The sequence below is a fragment of the Balaenoptera musculus genome, chromosome 11 (assembly GCF_009873245.2).
Source record: "Balaenoptera musculus isolate JJ_BM4_2016_0621 chromosome 11, mBalMus1.pri.v3, whole genome shotgun sequence".
Lineage (NCBI taxonomy): Eukaryota > Metazoa > Chordata > Mammalia > Artiodactyla > Balaenopteridae > Balaenoptera > Balaenoptera musculus.
This window is the reverse complement of record NC_045795.1, coordinates 40,189,604-40,212,063: the sequence shown is the minus strand read 5'-3', so window position 1 is coordinate 40,212,063 and position 22,460 is coordinate 40,189,604. Positions and strand designations below refer to the sequence as shown.

General features: G+C 57.1%; 1 protein-coding gene across 6 annotated transcripts in view; it reads right to left on the bottom strand.

The window, feature by feature from the left end:
- Window positions 1-22,460, bottom strand: part of GRM4 (glutamate metabotropic receptor 4) — a 111,789-nt gene that overhangs the window by 43,136 nt on the left and 46,193 nt on the right. For all 6 annotated transcript variants that reach the window (XR_005021941.1, XM_036870019.1, XM_036870022.1 and 3 more), the window contains exon 3: window positions 18,820-19,036. Coding sequence is in view for 5 of the 6 variants with exons in the window: in XM_036870019.1 (XP_036725914.1) it covers window positions 18,820-19,036 (217 nt within the window). In the remaining variant the exon portion in view is untranslated. The remainder of the gene's footprint in view (window positions 1-18,819; window positions 19,037-22,460) is intronic.

Genomic DNA, 22,460 nt, shown 5'->3' with positions numbered 1-22,460 from the left:
ACCCAGGCTGTTCCCTCATTCCAAGCAGCAGCCTGGGCTCTGGGCTCCGGACCAGGGTGGGGAGAAAATCCTCCTCCAGAGCATCGAGCAATTTCCCTGCAGACAAACAGTGCAGGAGGCCAGCAAGACTGGGCTCTTCTCCTCTCTCTCTCTTTCCCTTTTCTTTTTCTTTCTTTCTTTTTTTTTTGTCTTTTTAAATTTAAAAAGGGAGAAAAACATAGAAAGACAAATCCGAGGAAATCAAGTGGAAAAAATCTACATTATGGCAAAACAACGTGAAGGCAGCAAATTGCAACATGGAGAGAAAGTGGGGATTGTTAACAACCCAAGGCGGTCCCCCAGGCTCTGCTAGGTTCCTGCCAGAGAGGGAGTTGGGGGGAAGGCATGAAGGAGGCTGGGAGTTACCCTGGACTGTATGGCCTCACACACACACACACACACACACACACACACACTCACACACACACTCACACACACACACACACACACACACTCACACACAGAGGTCTTTCTCCCTGGTCCTCCCTTCTTTCCCTCCCACTCCAAAGCCAGGCCCTCCCCCCAAACCTGCTCTCAGGAAAGGGAGTTACTCAGAGGGCTCAGTGACTAACATGGTGTTACTTTTGTTTTCAACCAGGAAGGAAGTCCTTGTCTAAGTAAATGGAGCCATATGGCAGATTCCAGGCAGCAGAGCTGTGGCTGAAAGGGCGTCTGAGGTCAGGAAGGCACCCAGGCCCTGAGCGAATGCCCCCTAACCTGTGGCTGTCCGGGGTGAGCGGGGCTGGGGGGCACAGCGAGGGGTGGACACGCACTCTGGCTGGCTCTGGCTCCACAGAGGGCGTGAGGGCTCTCCGGGAGGCAGCTCAAGCCTGGCTCACGTCCACCATCCCCCTGTCTGCTCCACTCCTGGCCCGACTCCCCACCCTCCGGTGTCCACTCCAGCCTCTTTCTAAAGCACAAATCCCTCTGACACGTGGCTCCCTGCCTGCAACCCTTGGTGGTTCCCCACCATTGCGTGTTTGTGTGTGTGTGTGTGTGTGTGTGTGTGTGTGTGTGACATTCAAGGCCACATCTCCTCCTCAGGTCTGGTCCCTACAAAAATCCACCATCCGACCACGTCTGCTGCCCCACCAGGCCTTAGCAGAGGCTGTTCCCTCGGCCAGCCCTTCCCTTGCTGGGTCCCAGTTTCTCCTCGGTGTCTGTCTCTCCACCCCATCCCTCATGGGGCCCAGCACACATGCTGTGCCTGCTTGGGTCAGGCAGTGACCCACGCTTGCTGGTTGAATGAGTCACTGAGTGCCCGACTGACAGGGATGGGAGGGCTGGCGGGGCAGGAGCCGCTGGCACGGGCAGAGGGGCAGAGGCTCTGTAGGAATCTGAGGTAGCCACCTGCTCAAACCTTCCCACTTCCTTTGGGAACCTCCCTGACCCCCAAAGCCCGCTATGACCTCCCCTCTGAGCCACCACCTGGTCACACGGAGTGCCCGAATGTCTGCATGCACAGGCTCTGGGCACCCACTTTGTGCCGGGCTCTGGGCTGCAAAGGTTATCCATGCACAGCGCCTGCAGGACACACTGGTGAGCTCCAAGTACACATGGTGCTGGGCGTCATGCACACCGGGACCTCTCTCTCAGTCCTGCCTTCTGTTGGGAATTTACTTCTCCACCTTGATGCAAATTCCTTGCTACGAGCGCTCAAGAAATGCACATGCAAAAGAACAAGTGGAGAAGTATAAGATAGCCATGCAAACTGGCCGGGCCCCAAGGGCCCAGAGCCAAAGATAGCTGGGCCAGTAGAGAAGGGCATGAGGGCAGGGCGACTCCAGCCCTGTGGACACGGTGGGCCCACTGTGAGAGATTTGGCTGGAGTCAGGAAGACCCAGGTACCAAGGGACAATGAGGGGGAAACAGTCACTCCGGTTTCCCAGCTGCAGATGTCTCCCTGATATACCCCGTCAAAGGTTGGTGCAAAGCGTAGATACTGCACCTGCTCTCAGCTTTCCCCTCCCCTCCGGTCTGAGACAGAGGGGAAGATGCCTGCTCCACTGCTTCCTGGCTGTGTGACTTTGGACAAGTTACTTAGCCTCTCTGAGCATTAGGCTTCCCATCAGTAAAATGGGAAAAAAGCCGGGTGGGGCTGGAGTGAGGGTCAAATGCGATGGTGTTTGTGAAGGCCTGGGTTGGCCTCCTGGAGCCAAAGCCGCTGGGGAGCAAGTCCTAGTGGGGGTGGGGGCTGCTGAGGCCGGGGGTGCAGGGACCTCATCACCCAGCTCGGGTCAGGACCCAGGGCTGGTGAGAGATGCTCTGGGGACCAGAGACACCAGCTGAAACTGAGAGCTGTCCCCAGGGACAGAGTGCTGGGCAGAACCTGGGGCCTTAGCCTAGAGGCCCAGGGACTATGCAAGGCAGGACACACATCCTTTCTTTCCTGAACACGCTCAGCTCATCTCCCCACCCCTGCATCACTCCCAGCCCCGCCTCGCCACACACACGTGGTGACACACCCCCTCACACAGTCACATACCACACATCACTACAACCTCACACAATCTCACAGCCACACAGGCTCACACACTAACCACACCGCCCCACACAGCCACGCTCCCCACGCCCAACCTCCCAAAGTCACACCCTCCACACAGCCACACAGCCGCAGACCCAGGCGCACAAGTCAGCTGTCCACATCTCCACCAGCCAGCCCGGCCACACCTTAGCACCATCAACACCTCGCCTTTGCTACTGGTGCAGGCGAGCCTGGCTGGGGGGTGCTAACGGGGATGGGGTAGTGACAGGGTGGAGGGGTACAGCACCTCTGTCATCCACAACTATTTACTGAGGAGCCTCAGTGCCCCCCATCCGGGCAAAGTCCTCAACTTTCCTCTGAAACCAGGCCGTCCACTCACACCCACCTGCCCCCATAGAGAATTGGGCTGGACCTGCAGATACGGGGGCACAGGCATCAGAGAGCTGGCTTGCTGTGACACAGGAGGCCGAGGCTGGGCACAGATGGGGCCCTCATCCCACCTCAATCCCTTACGTGATAAGAGCCAAGTCACCCAACCTCTCTGAACCTCCACATCTGCATCTGTAAAATGGGACGGCCTTCTCGCCACTCCCCAGACGTGGCAGGGGTGTTGTGAGGATTAAAGGGATCACCTGTGGACAGGCCTGGCCCCTGGGGGTATATTTTGGGGAGGGGGAGGAGGCAGGCTGTGGGGGACCAGCCAGGGCAGCTGTGGGGCTCAGGGCCCCTGAGCTGAGTGCTGCTGTCCCCTCGCTGGGAGGCCGCTAAGCAGCGCAAGCTGTTCAGAGCTGCATTATTCATGGCACTCAGCTCTGAGCAGAGGGAAATTTGCTGAGTGATCGACCTAATATCTTAACACAAACCCATTTAGGTAAAACACCTTTGAAACAAGAAAAGCAGAAAAAAGGAGAGAGAGAGAGAGAGAAGGAAGCAAAGGTGTTTGGAGGCAGGTGGTGGCAGGAGGGGACTGAGGGGGGAGGGGCCCTAAGACTGATTTCTGGCCCGCCCCCACCCCAAGGCCCCCCAGGAGACCCCTGCCCCCCCGGCCCACCTCCCCCCACTCTCAGTGGCCATACCGGGCATTCTTCAACTGAGGGAATCCCCCCCATTCCTCAGATTTTGTTCAGAGAGGGAAAGGAGTCTGCCCAAGGCTCACACAGCAAGTCAGGCCAGCCAGCAGCCAGAAACAGGACTGCTGAGTGTTAGCTCAGAGTCCTCTGCTGAAAAACCCCTTTCAGAACAAGACGGCCCAGCTCCAGCGACACACCTAGGGGCTGAGATCACGTAGCAGCTTTTCAGCCCCTTCCTCAGCCTCACGACTCCACACTCTACAGCAAGACCACTTTCTCCAACGCAACTCAAATTTTCCCACCCTGGAGCTTTTGCTGGTCCCTCTGCCAGAAATACCCCTCCTGCTTCCCCACCTGCCCAACCCCACCTCGGGGCTCAGTTTCTCCACCTCCTCCCCCACAAAACATCCCAGAGTGGGGACTCATCACTGCCCACCCCGGCTCTCACCTCACCCCTCTCCGCTGGCACCCGCCATCATCTGCCTAGGCTGTCGGTTTGTGACTCTCGTGCTTCAGGGCATGAAGGCTGGAGCCAGGTTGCCTGAGTTCAGATCCTGGCTCTGCCACTTCTTAGCTGTGTGACTCTAGACAAGTTACTCACCTCTCTGGGCCTTGTCTCCTCATAACAAAGCATGAAGAATAAGTGAGTTAATACGTGTAACAGTGCCTGGCACATAAGTACTCAATAAGTGTTTGCTGTTATAACACGGTTGTCCGTTTCCTCCATTTAGCCCATAAGCCCCTTCAAGGGGCTTTCTTTCTTGACTGTATCTTTCTCTTTCCTAACTCCCCGGTTTCCAGCAGAGTGTCAGGCATACAGGAGGTGCTCAATCAATGTTGGTTGAACTGAGCCTAATTTCTGGCAATGGTGTCTGTCTGGCCTCTTCACCCCAGACCCCTTGGGAAGAGAAGACAGCGCTGGGCTGGTGGTAGAGACCTCTGTGTGGGGTAGGGGCATGGAGACGATGACCTCTGGCCAGCTCCAGCCCAGAACAGGAAGCAAGGCTCAGTTGGGCAGGGAGGGGCCAGGGTTTGGGGTCGGCAGCCGGGCCTGCGGTTTGGCCAGAGAGGAACAGGCAGCTGCAGGCTGGGATGAAATATTTAGGAGCCCACATCCCCAGGAAGTGGAAACTGACAAGCAAAATGAAATGTTGAGATGTAATTACCCAGATAGGCCAAGCATGTCTCCCCACCGGCGGCGGGCTCAGGCCCCCCCAACGTGCCACAAGCAGGCACTGGGTAATGAAGTCCTCCCGGACCCTCTCCCACACCAGCTCTCCTCTTCAGGCCAGGGCAGGGGGAGAGACGGTGAGAAGCCCGGCTCTGGCTCCTCCAAGCCGACACTTTTGAGGGAAGAACAGCAGGAAATGCAAGGAATGGGGGGGTCTGGGCCCAGCCTTGGCTCTGGATGTACCTGGGGTGAGGCCTCAGCTTCCTCAGCCAGAAAATGGGGCTGCTGACACCCCCGGCTGGGAAGGAGGATGAGACGGTGGGCGTGAGTGTTCTCCATAAACTGGCTGTGGTGGAGGAGGGCAGTGAGGACAGCGCAGACACCAGCCCGACCCTGTGGACCGCCGGAGGCTTTCCTGAGGTGCTGGGCTGCCTGGGACTCGGGTTAGTTAAGAGTTGGTAGACAAAGGTCAGGGACAGAGGCCCAGATGTGGCCCTGAGCTGGAGAAGCGCTCACCCCACCCCCCCAAAACCTGCCCCAGGCTTTCCCGACGCTGTTGGGGAAAAGCTTGGGGCCCCACAGCCTGGGGGCCTGCTTGGCCAGATCTGGGAGTGCAGAGACAGGGACCAGGGAGGGCTGGAAAGGGGACTCCAGGCCTGGATCCTGGGAGCAGCCCTGAGTGGGCCTCAGGAGGGCATCCGGGGAGGTGGGGTGGGAGAAGCGTGCTCAGCTGATCTTGCCCTTCCTCTGGAAGGCCAGAGCTGGGGCAGGGGATGCTACCATCTGCTAGTTTTTCTCAATAGGCATTTGGGGTCGGACATTTTTCATAGTGAGAGACTGTCCCATGTTGTAATACAAGGGACATCCTGGGAATCTGGGCACTAAGTATCAGGAGGGACTCGGGTCATTGTGATATTTATGTTGACATTTAAATGCTCTCCAGGCACTCCGGCCCTGGTAGGACTGCCCAGAGCTAAGAGGTCTTTTAATTAATCTAAACCAGAGCCCTGGTCCCTCTCCAGGCTGGCTCCATGCCCCAGGGGCGGGTCCAGCCTCACCTGGCAGCAGCCAGCTGACCCCTCAGGCCCGAATCCCCTGTGTCCCCCGACTCCTGTCGACACTGCCTGACCAGACCAGAGCCCCACACCTGCATGCAAACCTCAGCCTGCCCAGCCTGGCCACCCCACCTCTCCACCAAAACTGATCCCACCCCAGCACACCCGTCCCTCCCACCTTCGCTGGCTCTCACCTCCCTCAGGGCTCAGGGCAAAATCCAAACCCCTCAGCCCAGTCCTGAGGCCCTGCGGCCTCAGCTCCCATCACTCCCCACCTCCAAGGGCACCTGCAGTTCCCAACACTAGACTGTTCGCTCTGCCTTTATGCCCAGTTCCCCTACCCAGACTCCTTCAAGTCAGCTCCTGTCAGTTCTTGAGGATTCAACTCAGGCCCCCTCCTCCAGGAAGGCTTCGTAGTTGTCTCCAGGCTCCTTCTCCCCTCGGTGCCGGTAAGAATCGCAATGTCTCAAGCACTGCACTTAGCACAGGGAAGGGAAATTACTGGACTAGATGCCTCTGAGCTCCAGGGAGATGGCCACTGCTGGGCCCACTGCCGGGCACAGAACAGCCACTGATTCAGCAACAATTTAAGCTCTTCCCGGTGCCAGGTGCTGCCCTCAACACTACGGGGACAGCCACGGATAGGACAGACAAGAATCCTGCCCTCTGGGAGCTGACTTCCCTCTATGAAGTAGACTATAGATGCTGAGGAATGAATGAATGAATGAATAAGTGAACAAATGACTGAATGGACTAATTAATTAAGAGCTGGCCTATTGTCCAGAAGGCCTCTTACCCCCATCTCCAGCTCGTGTCCCTCCACCCTCATCTTCCTGTCTCCCCCACTCGGTCCCCTGCCCCAGCCTCTCCCTCTCCCACACACACATTACTCCATGGCCCTCACATTCAGGCAGCACTCTTCAGTCGAATAACGTTTGCACATGTTCTCTCATTAGCTCCTCCCAATCAGCCCACGTCTTAGGTGCTACGACCATCATACAGATAAGGAAACCGAGTCCCAGAGCCTAGTCCCAGCTGCCTCCACCTTCCCTTTCTCCAGCCCATCTGCTCCCTCTCCTCTGCCTTTCTCTCTCTCTCTCCCAGCTTCTGGGATATCTGGCACGTTTCCACCTCTCTCCGAGCCTGTTTCCCCATCTTAAAATGGGGCAGGCAGAGAGGTTCTGAGAGATGGTAAACAGAGCCCGTGCTTCCCCTCCACCACTCTGCAGCCCCTACTGTGTCCACCCCAACCCCGCTCCATTTCCTTTCCCCTTCCTCCCTCCTCTCTCTTCTTGCTTGTCACTTTGTCCCCTGCTTCCTCCCCCATCCTAAGGCCTCCCTCGGGCCCCAATACATCTGCAAGATGGTCGTTAGCTTTCCTTCTGGCTCATTAAAAATGAGAATTTGCATAGAATATCCATATGATCATTCTATCTATAGCAAAATGGGGCACAGATATAACCCGCCACATGAGTCAGGGAGAACAAGGAGGACGGTCACAAAGGGACCGGGAGCACCCAACCAGGAAGAGGCCAAGTGCTCACCCTTAGGGTCTGAGGCCTCAGAGGCAGCCCCTCACCCCTCCAGACCTTTCTTGGCCTTTCTGATGGTTAATTCACCCATTTTTGTCATTCTTACAATAACCAGCACTGTAGGGACTACAATTACCCCATTTTACAGTTGGAGAAACTGAGAGCCAAAGAACAGACACACAGCAAGTCCGTGGAAGCCCTGAGGGTCAACATTGTCTGCCATGGGCCGACCTACCACTCTCACTGTCAGGAATGCTGCCCCCTCCTCACTCTCAGAAGGAGGGCATCGTGAATAACCACATTCAGTCACTCAGCTCCCCTACCCAGAGCACCCTGCTGCTCCTCTGAGACAGGCCCACCGTTCTTCAAGGCTCTCTTCCCATCACCCCCTCCTCAAGGAAGCTCCCCTTCCCCCAGTTCCCATCCTAGCACCCCGCTCCATACAACAACAATTTAGCCAGATGCAGAGATTTTTGGAGACAACTGCTTCCAAACCTCTCATCCCAGCTATATAATTGCATTCAGACCTGCCTCATCCCAAAATGGATTCGCAGCAGTGCCCAGAAATAAACATATTTGGCTAAAAGAGAAATGGATAACAAAATCGAGGGGAAGGGACCAGCACTTTACAGATGAGGCTCCGATCAGCATCCAGGGACCGGCCATTTATTTGTTGGGGACCTGAGCCAACCAGGGCTTCCCCGGTGTCTGGTGCTGCCGCTGTCCGTGGTGCTGAAGCCAGGAACGCCTGGGCGACGCCCCTGCCCTCTGCCCACACGCAACCCGGGAGCAAGTCCTGTGGGCTCGAGCTTCAAAACATACCCCGGATCTGTCTCTTCTCACCACTCCCAGCCCCTTGGTCCCAGTCATCATCCCTTCTAGCCTGGAGGACGGCAGCAGCCTCCTCACTGGCCTTCCTGCCTCAGGCCCACAGTCTCTCCCCCACACAATGGCCAGAGGGATCCTAGTAAACCCAAGTCCATTCACGTCCCTCTTCTGCTCACAACGCTCCCATGGTTCCCATCTCACTCAAAGCAAAAGCCAAAGTCCTCACAGTGGCCCAGAAGGCCCCCTGTGATATGCTCCTCCCCTTCTACTTCTCTCCCCCTCATTCACTCTGCTCCTTCTTTCTTCTTGGCTATAGTCCCCAAATGCCAGGCAGGCTGCTACCTCAGGGCCTTTGCACTTGCTGATTCTCCTGCCTGGGGCACTCTTCCCACAGATCTCTGCATGGCTCACTCCCTCACTGTATTTAGGGCTCTGCCCGAATGTCACCTCTGCAGAAAAGCCTTCCTTGACCACCTGTGTTATAGTCTCCCCTACCTGCGCCTTCTGTCTACTTATGCTGTTTTGTTCTTGTTCATAGAAATGCCCATCAGTTCCTATCTGAAATTCTATTATACGGTGATGTATGTACTTGTTTACTATAAGCTGCCTCTATCTCTCTCCCCAAACATGAGCTCACAAGGTCAGGGATCTTCATCTGTTTAGTTCACTGCTGCATCCCCCATGTCCTGGTTCAATGCCTGGCACATAATAGGTGCTCAGTAAATATGTACCCAGCAAATGAATTAATTACTGTATAGACGTGAGGGGTGAAAGGGCTGAAGAAATGCCCCCACTGCCCTCCTTACCAGCCACATCCCCCCAGAGAAGGCTCTGTGATCTGGAGGCCTGGACTCTCTCCTTCTGAGTCCCTAAAAACCCCAGGAGCACGAGGGAAGCCATCACTGAAAAGGTGAGCATCAGGGGATGCATTCCTCCTGATCTCCAGGCCCCGTTACACCCACTTTTAGACAGAGCCCCTCACAGGCTCATGCAAGGCCACACGTGACTTGGTGACTCCTGTCACACACACATTGTCCATCACAGGAGCCGCTCCCCCTCCTCCTTCCCTGGCTCTGAGAGAACCTCTGGCCTCTGTGTGCGGCGGTGTCGGGGGGGAGGGGGAAGGGGGGGTCCTCCGAGGTCCATCCATCTGACTGACCCACCAACGCTTCCCTGGAGAAGCCAGGTGAAAGGCATCAGACACCTCATTGAAAGGAGGGCTCCACCCACCTTCCTTCCCTCCAGCTGAGCTCCGGGAGTCACACAGACCAGAATGCACATCCCAGCTCTGCATCCGACAAGCTGTGAGGGACTGCACCAGTCCTTGGGCAGCCTGAGCCACGGTCACCTCCTCTGTAAAACGGGGACAATTCTCAGGACGGCTGTGTAGGAGCTGGGGCCAGGGTCTGGTAGCTTCGATGAGGATGGGTAACGAAATGTTCCCTAGAAAATTGTATATTAAAACAAAAGGAGGTCCAGGGGTCTTCACACAGACCAGGCCGGGCTGGCTGAGGGGCTGGCGCAGGAGGCAGAGCCTGGGGCTAAAAGGCTCTGGGAAGAGGGCTGGGTGGGTGACACAGGATAATAAGGCAAAGATGGCTGCGGGCATCCCTCCGTGTGTCCACGACATGCATGCGCCCATTGAAAAAGGCGCACAGCCCCTTCCCGGTCTTACGATGAAGGACTGGAGGCTCGGGGAGGGGCAGTGACTTGCCTAAGGTCACAGAGGAGTAGGGGATGAGGCTGAAACCAGAACCCGCCCAGGACACTCAGCAGCCCCATACTGGCCTGAAGTAGGAACCTCAGGGTAGGGTGGGAAGGAAGCCACAGTGCAGGGAAAGGGGGGATAGGGCTTGCTTTGGTGACACCTCCAAGAAGCTCAGAGTGGGCGGCTGTGGGTGCTGGAACCCTGCCTCAGATAGGAAAACAGGCTCAAACCCAGTAGTCAGCAAACAGGTGAAGAGGGCTTCCTGGAGGTCCAGGCCCAGCCCGGAGCTGGGGGTGGTGGGGGGCAGGGAAAGGTCAACAGCCTTTGCCACCTGTTCTTTAACAAAGGGGAAGAAATCGGAAGGGATCCCTAAATGTGGGAGCCTCGGAGGACAGATCCCAACGTGCTCCAGTGCAGAGGCTCAAGGAAGGGGAGGAAAAAGAAACAAGGACAGGAAAAGGAACTTGAAGACAATGGGGTTCAGACCAGGTTTAGAGATGTGTTTGTCAAAAGGCTCAGAGGTAAAAAAAAAAAATAAACCAAAGAGGCCAAAGGAGCTGAGGAAACAGATGCTGTGGATGTGGCTACTCTGTGGGCTCAGGTCTGGGCTCAAGAACAGACACAGCAGAAGCCAGAGGCCAACCCCATGGTACCCGGACCTCCATGTGGTGAGGACAGAAAAGCCAAGAGAGATGGGTGAGAGATGCAAAGACCCACATCACGGGGGACCTCAGAGGTCCCCTGACCCATCGCCTTCACATTGGTGATGAAGCTGAGGCTCAGAGAGGGAAAGTGACCAGCCCAGTGTTACACAGCCACCCAGAGACAGAGCCAGGACTACAACTGGGTCCTGATCCCCACTTCCCACTCTGATGAATAATGGTGAAAATTACACCTCCAGAAGCTTAGTGCTTAGTGCAGGGCCCAGACTGTGCTAGTTAGTGCGTTACATGTATTAACTCACTTAATGCTCATGGCAACCTGGAAGGCAAGTGCTTCTTTTTTTTTTTTTTTTTTTTTCTGCAGCACAGCACGGCTTGCGGGATGTGCTTAGTTCCCTGACCAGGGATCGAACCTGGGCCCCCTGCAATGGAAGCATGGAGTCTTAACCCCTGGACTGCCAGGGAAGTCCAGGGAAGTGCTATAAATATTCCCATTTCATGAGGTGGAAACTGAGGCCCAGAGCCCCTAAGTGACTGCTCAAGATTGCACAGTTCATGGTGGCCAAGCCAGCATCTGGGCTCTTAAGCCCTCCACTCTACTGTATCATCCAGGGAGGACAGGATTCACAAAGGGGCTGCAACCAGCAAAGGAAAACTTTTTTAGACCTGGAAGAAATCTTCAAACATGTTCCACAAAGAAGCCCGGTGAAAGAAAATGTTGCTTCCTGTCCAAGAGGGAAGGGGTGCAAACTCAGAGCAAAAAGCGTTCAGTGTCCATTCTGTCTCCTTCCTCCTGTCAATCCCGTCAAGCTTAGAGGCAAACTCGGATGGGAGCATGTCCCCATTGTGATAGGCCAGGGCGAACACATCAGAGATGAGTCAGAGAGAGAGAGGAAAAGTGGCCTGATGACACCCAACCCACGGGACTCACAAAATCAAGAAGTGCCAGCACCGCACCGAAGGCCAGAAGGGCAGAGAAATTAGAACGGACAGGCGAAGTCCCCACGGCAGGCCAGACAGCTCAGGGTTCACCTTCAAAGCGGGACAGAGACTGACTGGGTAATCACTGAACAGTCACACTGATGCCAGCACCTTGCCAATCTCCCAGAGCAGCCTGGAGACCCAGCTGGTACGTGGTGGGCCTCACAGCTTGGCAGGGGATGCCCATACCAAGTCCACTGAATTTCCACCCACAGAGCAGTGACGGGCAGCAGACCAAGGGAGAGGAAGATGCAATTTGTCTCAAGTTGGGGGCAGCCTGGTTGATAAGCTAGAATGGTGGGGACTGACTCCGGGGTGGGGTCCACTCCCCGCCCACATTCTTGGAAAATGCATGGTCAGTGGGCAGGGCTGTGGGTCCCTGGGCTGAGAGGCCCAGAGATCTCCCCTCAAGAAGATGCTACAAGCCATCCTGTTCTCTTATACACCAACCCAAAGCCAGTGGCAGGACGCCTCCCTGCTTCCAGCGCCCTGCCCCATCGGCTAATCTCAACCACATTTCACCTGACTGAGGGTGAGAAGGTCGCATGCTCCAGGCTCTGTCCCCATACAGTTGGACCCACTCGTCCCTGAACCAAAAGACCAAGCCTGAAGGGCCCCCATGATGAGCCTTTGCTTACGAGAAGGATGCCTGGAGTCAGGGGCCTCGGCCTAGGAGGACCCAGCCTGCCAGATGTCAGAGCTGGACCTGCAGATGAGCTGACGTGCCCACTCCTGTCACAGATGAGAGACGGAGGCCCCAGAAGGGCAATGACGTGCCCAAGGGCACAGGGCTGGTCATCTGTTCATCCTACAAACATCTATTGAGGCCCCACTGTGTGCTAGGGACGGCGAAGGACACAGAGCCAAGGGGGTCCTGGCTTCCACGGCCTCAAGGGGCCCAGTCAAGTGGAAGAGGAAGAGGGGAAATTCAACAGGCACTGGGGCAGGTATGATTGGGGTTCCCAGGAGGCCAGCCTAGGGGAAGATCACATGCCTCCCAGGGTAAGCAAGTCTGCAGGGAGGAGGGGCCTTGGCACTGAGCCGTGTTGGGCAGAGAAGACTCCCCAGGGCCCTAAGTAACTTGGACATGGCAGGTGGACACAACAACCCCAAGTGCCAAAAAACTGTTAAATGCAGGGTTGACCTGAAAGAAACCGCTCAGCTCCATCTCACATGGGTCCCCATCCCACGGCTACTAGGACCAGGCCAGGCCCCTCACTGGGGTCCCATCTGCCTGCTCACGCCTTCCTCCAGGCTCCTGCTCACGCTGTTCCCCCGCCTGGCACACCCCTTCCTTCCTCTCCACTTGTCCAAGTACCCCTCCTCCAAGCCCTGCTGGACTGCCCATCTTGATGCGCTGGGCCCCTTGCAACCCTGGAGTTCATCTCTTCACCTCAACACATGCGTCATCACATCCCTTCATTCAATTATTAAGGCAAACTCTCCTGGGCACCTCCTGCAGGAGGGCAGGGTGCCAGGTCTGGCTGGGCACTGCTCTTCCCACGCCCGCTGAGAGCTGGCAGAGCCCACTGCCTCTCTCCTCTCCTCGCGCAGGGGCTGGGTACCCAGTGGACGTGAAATAAATCCATGAAGTCCAGGCCAGTGGGAGACTCGAGCGGGGTCTGGAAGGCTGAACCTCTTCCCGTTCCTGCCCTCTGGGGCAGGCAGCACCTCAGAACAAAGCATCCCAAGGCAGGCGCTGCGGTGGAAAGGATATCTGTCCTCAATGAGTCAGGATAGGGTTGGGGGCAGCCAGGAGCTCAGAGGGGAGGGCAGGGTCCCAGGGCGGCCTGACCCCAGAAGCCCGTGCTCTGTCAGCCTCAGTCTGCCCTTCTATAGACTGGGAGATCAACCTTTCAGGCCTAGGATGGGAAGAAGGGCTAAAGAGGTGAGTAGGTGGCTGGATTTCATGATCACTCATCCCACAAACATTTACTGAGCAACTACTCTGTGCCAGGGACTGTGCTAGAGGCTGGGGAGGCACCAGAGAACAAAACAGGCAAAAAATCTCTGCTGTCATGGACCATAAACAAATAAAAATGTACTTGTCAATTGCTATAAAGAAAAACAGAGCAGGGAGCAGGGAATGGAGAGCAGTGGACTGGGGAGGCAGTGGTCAGAGAGGCCCCTCTGCAGAGGGGACCCCTGGGAAGGCAGCTGAATGCACTGAGAATGCAGCCACATGGACAGCCAGGAACAGAGCTTTCTGGGCAGAGGGAGCAACCAGTGCAAAGGCCCTGAGGTGGGCTTGTGCCTGGAGTGTTAGAGGAGCCGTGAGGAGGCTGGTGTGACTGGAGAAGAGGCTGAGAGGGGAGTGGAAGGAGACAAGGCCCGGGAGGGGAGGCAGCAGAAAGGGGAGCTTCTGGATCCTGGGGGTGCCCTGGGGCAAACCTCTCTCCTTTCTGGTCTCCCGGAAAGATGACCAGTGCCAGCCCCTCCGGGTGGCACGGCTCTTTCCAGATGGCCAGCTCCTCCCCGCTCCCCTTGGAGCCTCCGTTTACAGCTGGAGAAGCTGAGTCTAGAGATGTCACAGAGCCAGAGGGATGAGGTGCCCCAGCCTTGGGCCTCCAGCTGCCAGCCCTGCCACTCCGCTGCGCGGATGGGCCCATCTAAATGCAAGTCTGACGCTCAGCCCTGGGAGTTGGAGCTGGAGGTCAGACCAGCAACAGCTTGACTCACCAACATCTCCGGAATACCAATGGTGGATGCGGGGACACAGCAGGGAGATGAGGCTTTAAATTTTCCACCGTGTGAGGGACAGGACATCCTTCAAGGAGCAAGCCTGAGGCTCCCACGCCCCTTCCCACCACACCTAGAAAGGCCCTCCCATTCTCACCCGAGGAGTACAGGCCTAGATGTGCCCAGGGTGCTGGAATCACTCATTAGAGAACCAAACTCCCAAGGTGGCCCCATGGAGATGCCCCTGCCCAGAGCTGACCTGTGTGTCCTTCCTATGACGTGCACCAGAGATCAGGAGGCCATGCTGGATTCAAATCCCACTCCTGCTACTTTCCAGCTGTGTGGCCTCAGGGGAGTTACTTAACCTCTCTGAGCCTCAGTATTGCCATCTGTATAATGGAGTTGTCTTGAAAGACAAATGAGTTAACATGTATGAAGCACATAAAATGGGGTCTGGTCCACAGGAGGGCTCCATAAATGTTACCTACTAATATTATCCATTGTCCTGTCACCCACACAGGAGCCCTGGGCTCTGACACTCAACACTTCCTTGTGATCTTAGACAGGCTCCTTGACTTCTCTGAGCCTTGGTTGTCCTCATCTGTGAAATGGAGCACTAGTACAAGTAAACTGAGGCTCACACAGGGCCCCACTGATACGGAAAGGCTGTGGGGGTATAAAAGTTTATACTCCAGACCCCAACCCCCGAGAGCACCCAGGACAGTGGTGGGAGGCACCGAGGGTGGGGCCCCATCTGTGCCACCCCCTCTAGCCTTCATCTCCCTCCAAGGGTGACTCACTCACATTATCTCCGGAGCCCAGGCAGGGCCTGCTCTACATACCTAATCCCAGGCCTGGTTGTGTCCCTAGCCTTTCCCTTGGGCAGCCTCTGCCTGGCAGGGAGAGGGGGAGCCCTGCAGCCAGAAGGCAGCGCACACCACACAGATGGGGGATGCGCCCGACACCTCACAAAAGCACACACATGCCCACGACCTGCTGCAGACACCAGGGCAAGCAGGCTGGCCTGGGCTCCTGTGATTTTGTCCCTCATCCTGTCCTTGGACACTGCCTGTGGCCCCACGCAGGGCCCAGCACCACCCCCTCGGGACTTCCATCACTCCCCGGGTCTCCCCAAGAGCGGCTGGCACCAGGGAGGGCTGGGGCCCAGGCAGCCAGACCCCTAATAACAACCCTCCAATGTGCATTCCTGAGCGCCTACCTCCATGGGCCGGGAGCACATTTCATTCTGATAACAACCAGTTTCATCCCCATTTCGCAGATGAGGAAACCAAAACCGAGAGAGGCTGAGTGACTTTCCCAGAATCACGTGGCCAGTAAGTGGCTGAGTCGGAGCCCAGGTCTGTCTGTCGAGGCCTGTTCCTTAACCATGCACTGCCATCTCTGCGATATAAGCTGGGGGAGATGGATAGCATGGGGTAAAGGGCCTAGGTCTCACAGCCTGGCTCCAAGTCCTGCTCAGCACCTCAGTGTGTGAGCCTGGTCCAGCCACTTCACCCCTCTGAGCCTCACTTTCCTCATCTGTAAAAGGGGGACAAAACACTGGGCCCACAAGATTGTCATCAGGATTCACGAAAGTGCAGTGAGGCTGCCTGGCACAGTGCAGGGTTCAGTCAAGGGCCATAGGCTGGCTCAGGGCATAATCCACATGACCAAGTGACTGGGGTGGGAGGGCACTGCTGATGGGGACTGGAAAGTGCAGCGCCAGAGCTTTCTCTAAGCCCTGTGCCAACGGCCCAATAGTGCTGGGTGCTACCCAGGAGCTCCCCACCCAGAGGATGGAGCTGGGTTCCAATCCCAGCTCCTTCACGTTCTGGCTGTGTAGCCTTGGGAAAGTGACCTACCCTCTCTGGCCTCAGTTTCCTCATCTATACAAAGGCCATAATTATGCTCCCTGAAGGACCCAGAGCCCAGCACACAGGAGGCACCCAGGACTTGCTGGCTGAGCTCTCACCAGGGCTCTGACGTACACCCTCAGCCTGGCGAGCGCACCCTCCCGTCCTCCCCGCTCCCTCGCACTCCTCTGAGCAACGCGAAGATGATTTATACTTCAGAGGACGAATCAATACGATATACAGCAAAGACATCTTTAATCTTTCACAGGGATTAGGCAAAAGGTACAGCGGCCCCTTTCTACTGGCCGCTCGATTCTGATTTCAATTTGGGCAGCTGGAGCGTGGCTTTCTCTCTCTTTTTCTTTTCATTTGCCTAAAGATGGTTCTCCAAATCAAATTTCATTTAGCAGGCGGGGCGGGAAGACCTAGCTGCCCAGCCAGGGCCCCCGGGGCTGCACACCCTGCCAGGGGGTCTGCGGATGAGGGAGGTCCGGCCAGGTGGGAGGCCAGACCCTCAGCAATGGGAAGGAGTGCAGGGGGCAGGGGCACAGCTGTGCCCCTGCGCTGGGCCCGGGCAGAGCAGCTAGTTCTCTTACTTTTCTAGGGGTCCTTTTAAAAATCTTGAGTAGACTTTCTATTTTCTAACTACTCAATGCCTGATTAGATGCTTGCAGAAAATTCAAACAGTAGCCTTAGCTTCAGCCAAAACGCAATGCCCTGACCTCACCCCAAACCCATGCCTCTCTCACGCTTAACACATCAGCATGTGTCCCTCCAGGCCAAGTGTGTGTGTGTGTGTGTGTGTGTGTGTGTGTGTGCACGTGACTGTCATACCCCCATCCCTTGCACAGGACTGGTCCACATGGGTCTCAGTTACTGCAGTGGGAAATGGGCAGAAGACAGAGTGACAAAAATACAAAGCAGTTAAGACCTCTAGTCCTGGAGCCAGCTCGCCTGGATTCAAATCCCTTCTCCACCTCTAACCTGCTCTGTGACCTGATGCCAGTTATTATTTGGTGTCTCTGAGCCTCAGCTTCCTCCCCTGTAAAACGGGGGTAACTGCTTCATCTGGTAGGACAGATTACCCAGAACACCCGGTATAAACAGAGGCTCAGCATGTGCCAGTGGCATAGGGGAGGCTATGTTGAGCACAGGGGGTGGCTTCCAGGTCCCTATGGCAGGGACCAAACACAACTGAACACTAAGATTCTGGACCTCTGTCCCTGCCCCCATCCAGCACTTTTGTCCCCAGATCCAACAGAAGTTGCACCTGAATCAGGAAGGCAGTGGGCTTGTTTGGGGAAGGACTCAAGCCATCAAGGAGGAGAGGAACCTGCAGAGCAGGATGGGTGGAGCCAGTGCAGAGAGGTACCCAAGTCTGAGCAAAGAAAGAAAGGATTTGTGGGCAGTCAGAGGGAGGGGCGGGGGGGCTGGGGTCTGACACTGCCCAGCCTGCCTGCAGGTGGGAGTGGGGTCTGTCCACCCCCTGCTTCCTTCCGCGGGGGCCCAGCTGCTGGAGCCGCAGCCATCAGTCACACTGCCCCACTTCCGCCACCCCACCGCCCTCGCCGCCAGGTTACAAGCACCCGAGCTGCTTCGGCTGTACAATTAAAGGGGCTTGTCTGAGATTTATAGCAGGATTACGCCCGCAGGGTGTTACCAATGCCAGCCTCTGGACACTCTGTGGTCCTTAGGAAAGGCAATTAGAGTCCCGGGGCTCTTCGGGTATAAATATAGAGACGCCATCCCCCAAGGTCAAGGGCGCCACAGTGAGCTATTTAGAGACAGGGCCTTGGGAGAGGCCAGGAGAGGAGGCAGAGGGGCCCCGTCTGCGGGGAGGAGGGTCCGCCAGGAACGGAAGGGCCTCCCTGCTTCCTTCCATGCCCCACGCAGCACGGGAGCCGTCCCTTGGCCCCCACAGCTCTGAATCAGCTTGGCAGGGCTCACCAGCCCAGGTGGAGCCCCCAACCCAGGGGCCTGTCTGCTGCCCCAGATGCCCACACACACACACAGTCCCACGCAGGCTGTCCTGCCTCAGTGTGACCATCGGAAAGGACCGGCCAGAGGCCCAGGTCTGGGCCTGCCGTGGAGGTAACCCTTGCTTGCTTAGCCTCTCCTTGCTTGCTGATAACTAGAAGCTTTATCACTTTGAGGATGGCAATTCAGGAATGCAGTGAGTTCGGCGGGCAAGGGGGCCTGTGGTAAGTGGGGAGGAGAGCAAGTCACTTTCCCACCCTTCCCCGAATCCCACCCACAGGGCACCTACTTCCCTGAGGCCGGCACAGCCCCACCGCAGCCCCTGCCCCTCACCGCACGGCCCAAGTTTAAGGATTCTGAATTCCCAGTTCCTCAAACAAATCCTTGCTCCAAGAAGCTGCTGGTTGGCCTCTGGCTCCTGGGTCCCTGAGACGTCATTGAACAAGCCCACCTCCATCCCCACCTCCTTCTCCTCCTCTCTGCCTGAGAACAGGGGCTGTTCCATCAGCTTCCATGCTGGGAATATTGACAGTCCCTCCGTCTGCCCAGCCATGTCCGCAAAAGTCATTCACATCCACCCCCAGGCCCCAGCAGTCACCCAGCCACCCGCCCACAAGGCCACAGGCTCAGAGGAGAGACTCAGGCCCATGAGGGGGTGGCCCGGGGCAGGAGAGTCCCAAGGCAGAACCCAGGGAGCGGCTCCCAAGCAGTGCTCGGCCACCATGCTGTGACATCCCCCCGGCCCCAAGCACAACCCTGCAGGCGGGCGCCGGACTCACCGTCCTCACGGGACTTCTGGATGAAGGCCTCCACGCCGCTCTCACCGTAGCTGCCCTCTGAGGCTAGCGTGGACACGTAGTTCCACTTGAGGGCACGGACGATGTCCACCATGGCCTGGGCCTGGTACGTGTCTGAGGGCACCACGCGGGAGAAGAAGTCGTAGCGGCTGTTGTCACTCAGGTCGGGGGCTGTGGAGGCGTAGCTGATCTGGGGGATCTGGGGGCGAGAGGGGCCACTGATGGGGGCGGCTGGCACCTCACCCTGCCTGGCCAGCACCAGCCCCTACACCCCAACCTGCCTCCCACCCCATGGCCTTGGGACCCCACCCCCAGCCCTTCCCATGGGCACTGCCTCCTCTCGTCCTGGGGGACACCCCTTGACATGGGCTGAATAGGTCCCAGCCCCACTTGACAGAGGAGGAAACTGAGGCCCAGAGAGGGTGGGCAAATGGTTGGTCAGCCCCGCCCCTGGCTCTACCCAGGGTCCCAATGCCTCCCACCCCCACTCAGCTCCCCTGCTCCCATCTCTCCCCAGGCCTCTCCCGACTCCCAGCAGGAGTGAGGCTGGCATCAGGGTGAGAAGTGAGAGGCATGTCAGCATCAAGCCCTCTAGAAAGTCTCCCAACCCACCTCACCTGGGTCTTGTGGCCGGTGGTCCCTCAATAACACACACGTACACACCCCAGTCATAGGGGATAACGCACATGCATGTACACACGTACACGCACGTGCGATCACACACACACACACACACACACACCCCACGGGATCCTCTGGGTGCCTCAATTTACATAAAGAGCTGGAACATCCCAGCTGGAGAGAATCCCCAGGTGGCTGAGACGGTTGGCCCAGGGATCGAGTGGGAATTGGGATGGGGTGGGGATGAGGGTGGTGAGAGGGGCCTGAGGGTTTATCTGGTCCACTCCCTGCCCCCAGGCAGCCTTTCTTGTCACCCCCCCAGCAGACCCCATCCCCACAGCTCCCTCTGGGCCCAGGCTCCTTCCTCCTGCCCAGCTCAGAGGGGACAGAGCCCAGGTTCCAATTTCCGCAGCCCTCGCCCCGCCCCACAGATTGAATCCCAGAAGGCCAGAGAGAGTGGGGCCTCCGGGAAACCCTCTCTCCGCAGCCTGGGACACAGGGCCCACCCGGTGCCACAGCCTCTCAACGGCAGACTCCGGGCCTCCTGGCCCCAGCCCGGCTCCCCCAGTCACAGGGCACCTTCCTGCCCTCACACCTCCCACCTGGCCCCCCAGGCAAAGGTGGGACACGGAGCTCTCAAGCTGCCCTTCCTCCTGTGGTTGACATCCAACATCCCCAAGGGACATGAAAGGGGCCGTGTGGACCCTCCTGAGCCTCCCCCACCTTCCCCCCACCCACATCCCCGGTGCCCTCCTCAAAGGGCTCTCGTCTGCTCCCGGCTCCCCAGGACCAGCCAGTGGCCCGTGCTCTCCACCCCCTGCCTTGGTCCACACCGACATGTACCCTTCCTGTGTGCCCTTTACCCTGCTCTCAGTCGTCCACGGTGACAGGGTGAAGGGCTGGGCATACTGATCTGGGCTGATGTCAAATCGAAGATTGATCCCCCTAAGGAATAATTAAGATTCAATCCTGGCAGAAAAAAATTAATGGCCAGAATTTTAGTCCACATGGCAACTGAGGGTGGGAAAATATTCCGGGAGCCAGAGGACTCCAGGAGCCCCCTGCACATGGGTTTGCCCACCTGGCCTCTGCCTAGGGTGTGGCTATCCCCAGGGGCAGTGGGGGGATCCACCTTCCACTGGGGTATATACTCAACCTGCTCTGAAACTAAACAGGGGCAAAGCTGCCTCCCGGGAGAGAGCCAGGGGCTAGAGGCGGGGTTGGGCAGGACCTTCCACCTTAGACTCTCTGTATGTTTTCCACGTAGAACCACGCAAATACAGCACATGTTTAGAAAGCAAACCTCACTGGAATGTTCCAGAGCACATGCGTCCCTCTGCCTGCCTGAGTCAGCAGTGTCTGAAAACTAGCCCAGTCCTCTCGGCCCTGGAGGGCACTTAGCATGAAAGCAGCACCCCCTACAATGCGGACTCTTGTTGGACATTTGATGATTCATTCAAAAAGTATCGCTATTTTTAAGGTCTGATGATGGTATTATAGGTGCGGTTGGCTGGCTGGTTTTTGAGTCCCTAGCTCTTAGAGCGCGGTTTCCCCACCTCAGCACTGTTAACGCTTGTGGAGGGGAGTGGGGTGTGATTCTTTGTTGGCGGGCTGTCCTGTGCCTTGTAGGATGTTTAGCTGCACCCTTGTCCCCTACCCACTAGATGCCAGTAGCACACCCCTCCCCCAGTTGTGACAACCAAAAATGTCTCTAGACATTGCCAAATGTCCCCCGGGAGACAAAACTGTCTCCAGTTGAGACCCACCATTTCAGAGATATGTACTAAAATATTTAGGCATGAAGTGATATGATGAGGTCTGGGATTTGCTTCAAAAGAATCGCTGTGGGAACGCGTGGAAGAAGAAATAACACTGGCCAAGAGCTGACAACTGTTGACTGGTGTGGACGTGGAGGTACACTGCCCTGTTTGTTGTACTTTTGTGCGTGCCTGAAATGTCTACATTTAAAATTTTTGACAGTAAAACAGAACAAAATAAATGTCACCCTTGGGGTCATCCCTCTGAAGAGAAGCGCCCTGAATCTGGAGCTGACAATGGAGATGCAGGGCCACCACAGCAGGTCCCTGAGAGAAGATGGCCGTGTTTGTTTGTTTGCCAGCTCACCTCTGCCAGCCCTAATCACACACCCAGAAATCCACTCGCCTCCTGATTAGAAGCAGCTTGTCTCCTACTTCTGATGTGTTTTCCCAACACAGGGCCATAGGGCCGGAGTCAAAAGTGCCCGCTCAGAGGAGGGGCAGCAGGTCCAGGGAGGTCTTGGGGCTGGTGGCCGAACAGGCCAGAGAAGCTCACATGAGGCAACTTCTCATCCCTCGGTCCTCCTTCCAAGCCACCTCCCCCCTCCCCTCCCATCTGGGCACTCAGCCTGGGCAGGGACAGCGGATGGACAGCTGTCTGTCCAGGTGCCGGGACTCAGAGCCTCCCCCAGTGAGCTCAGCCTGCGTCGGCCGGCTTCAGATCCAGGCGCCGCCCCTGCCCCCTGCACACCCTCATTCCCATAAAGGGTGGGAGGGCCAAGCATGGGATTCCTGCAGGTGTGTATGTGTGTCAGCCTGCAGGAGTGCTCAGGGCCTCTGATTTCTGAAGCCCAGGAGGGGCCCCTGCGCTGCCCCCAACCATTCCTGAGATCCTGGAACAGGGACCCTGCCCTGAGATGATGAGGGTTGGGGAGGGGTAGAGCCAGCTTCCTGAACAGGGTCCAGGGGATAAGCCAGAATCCTCTTACACATCGCCTCTGCCAGCTCCTCCTACCCCGCCCCCTGCAGGCTCCCTCCTCAGCTCCAGGCCCTCCTGAGGCGCCCAGGAGGATGGCCTGAAGCAGTGATTTGGGAGTTAAACTGCTCAGGTTCAAATCCCAGGTCTGCCATGCACCGGCTGGGAAACCTGGGGCAGGTTACTTCACCTCTCTGGGCCTCAGTTTCCTCCTCTGCAAAATGGGAATAATTCCAATCCCTTTCTCATAAGGTTGTGAGGGTCACGTG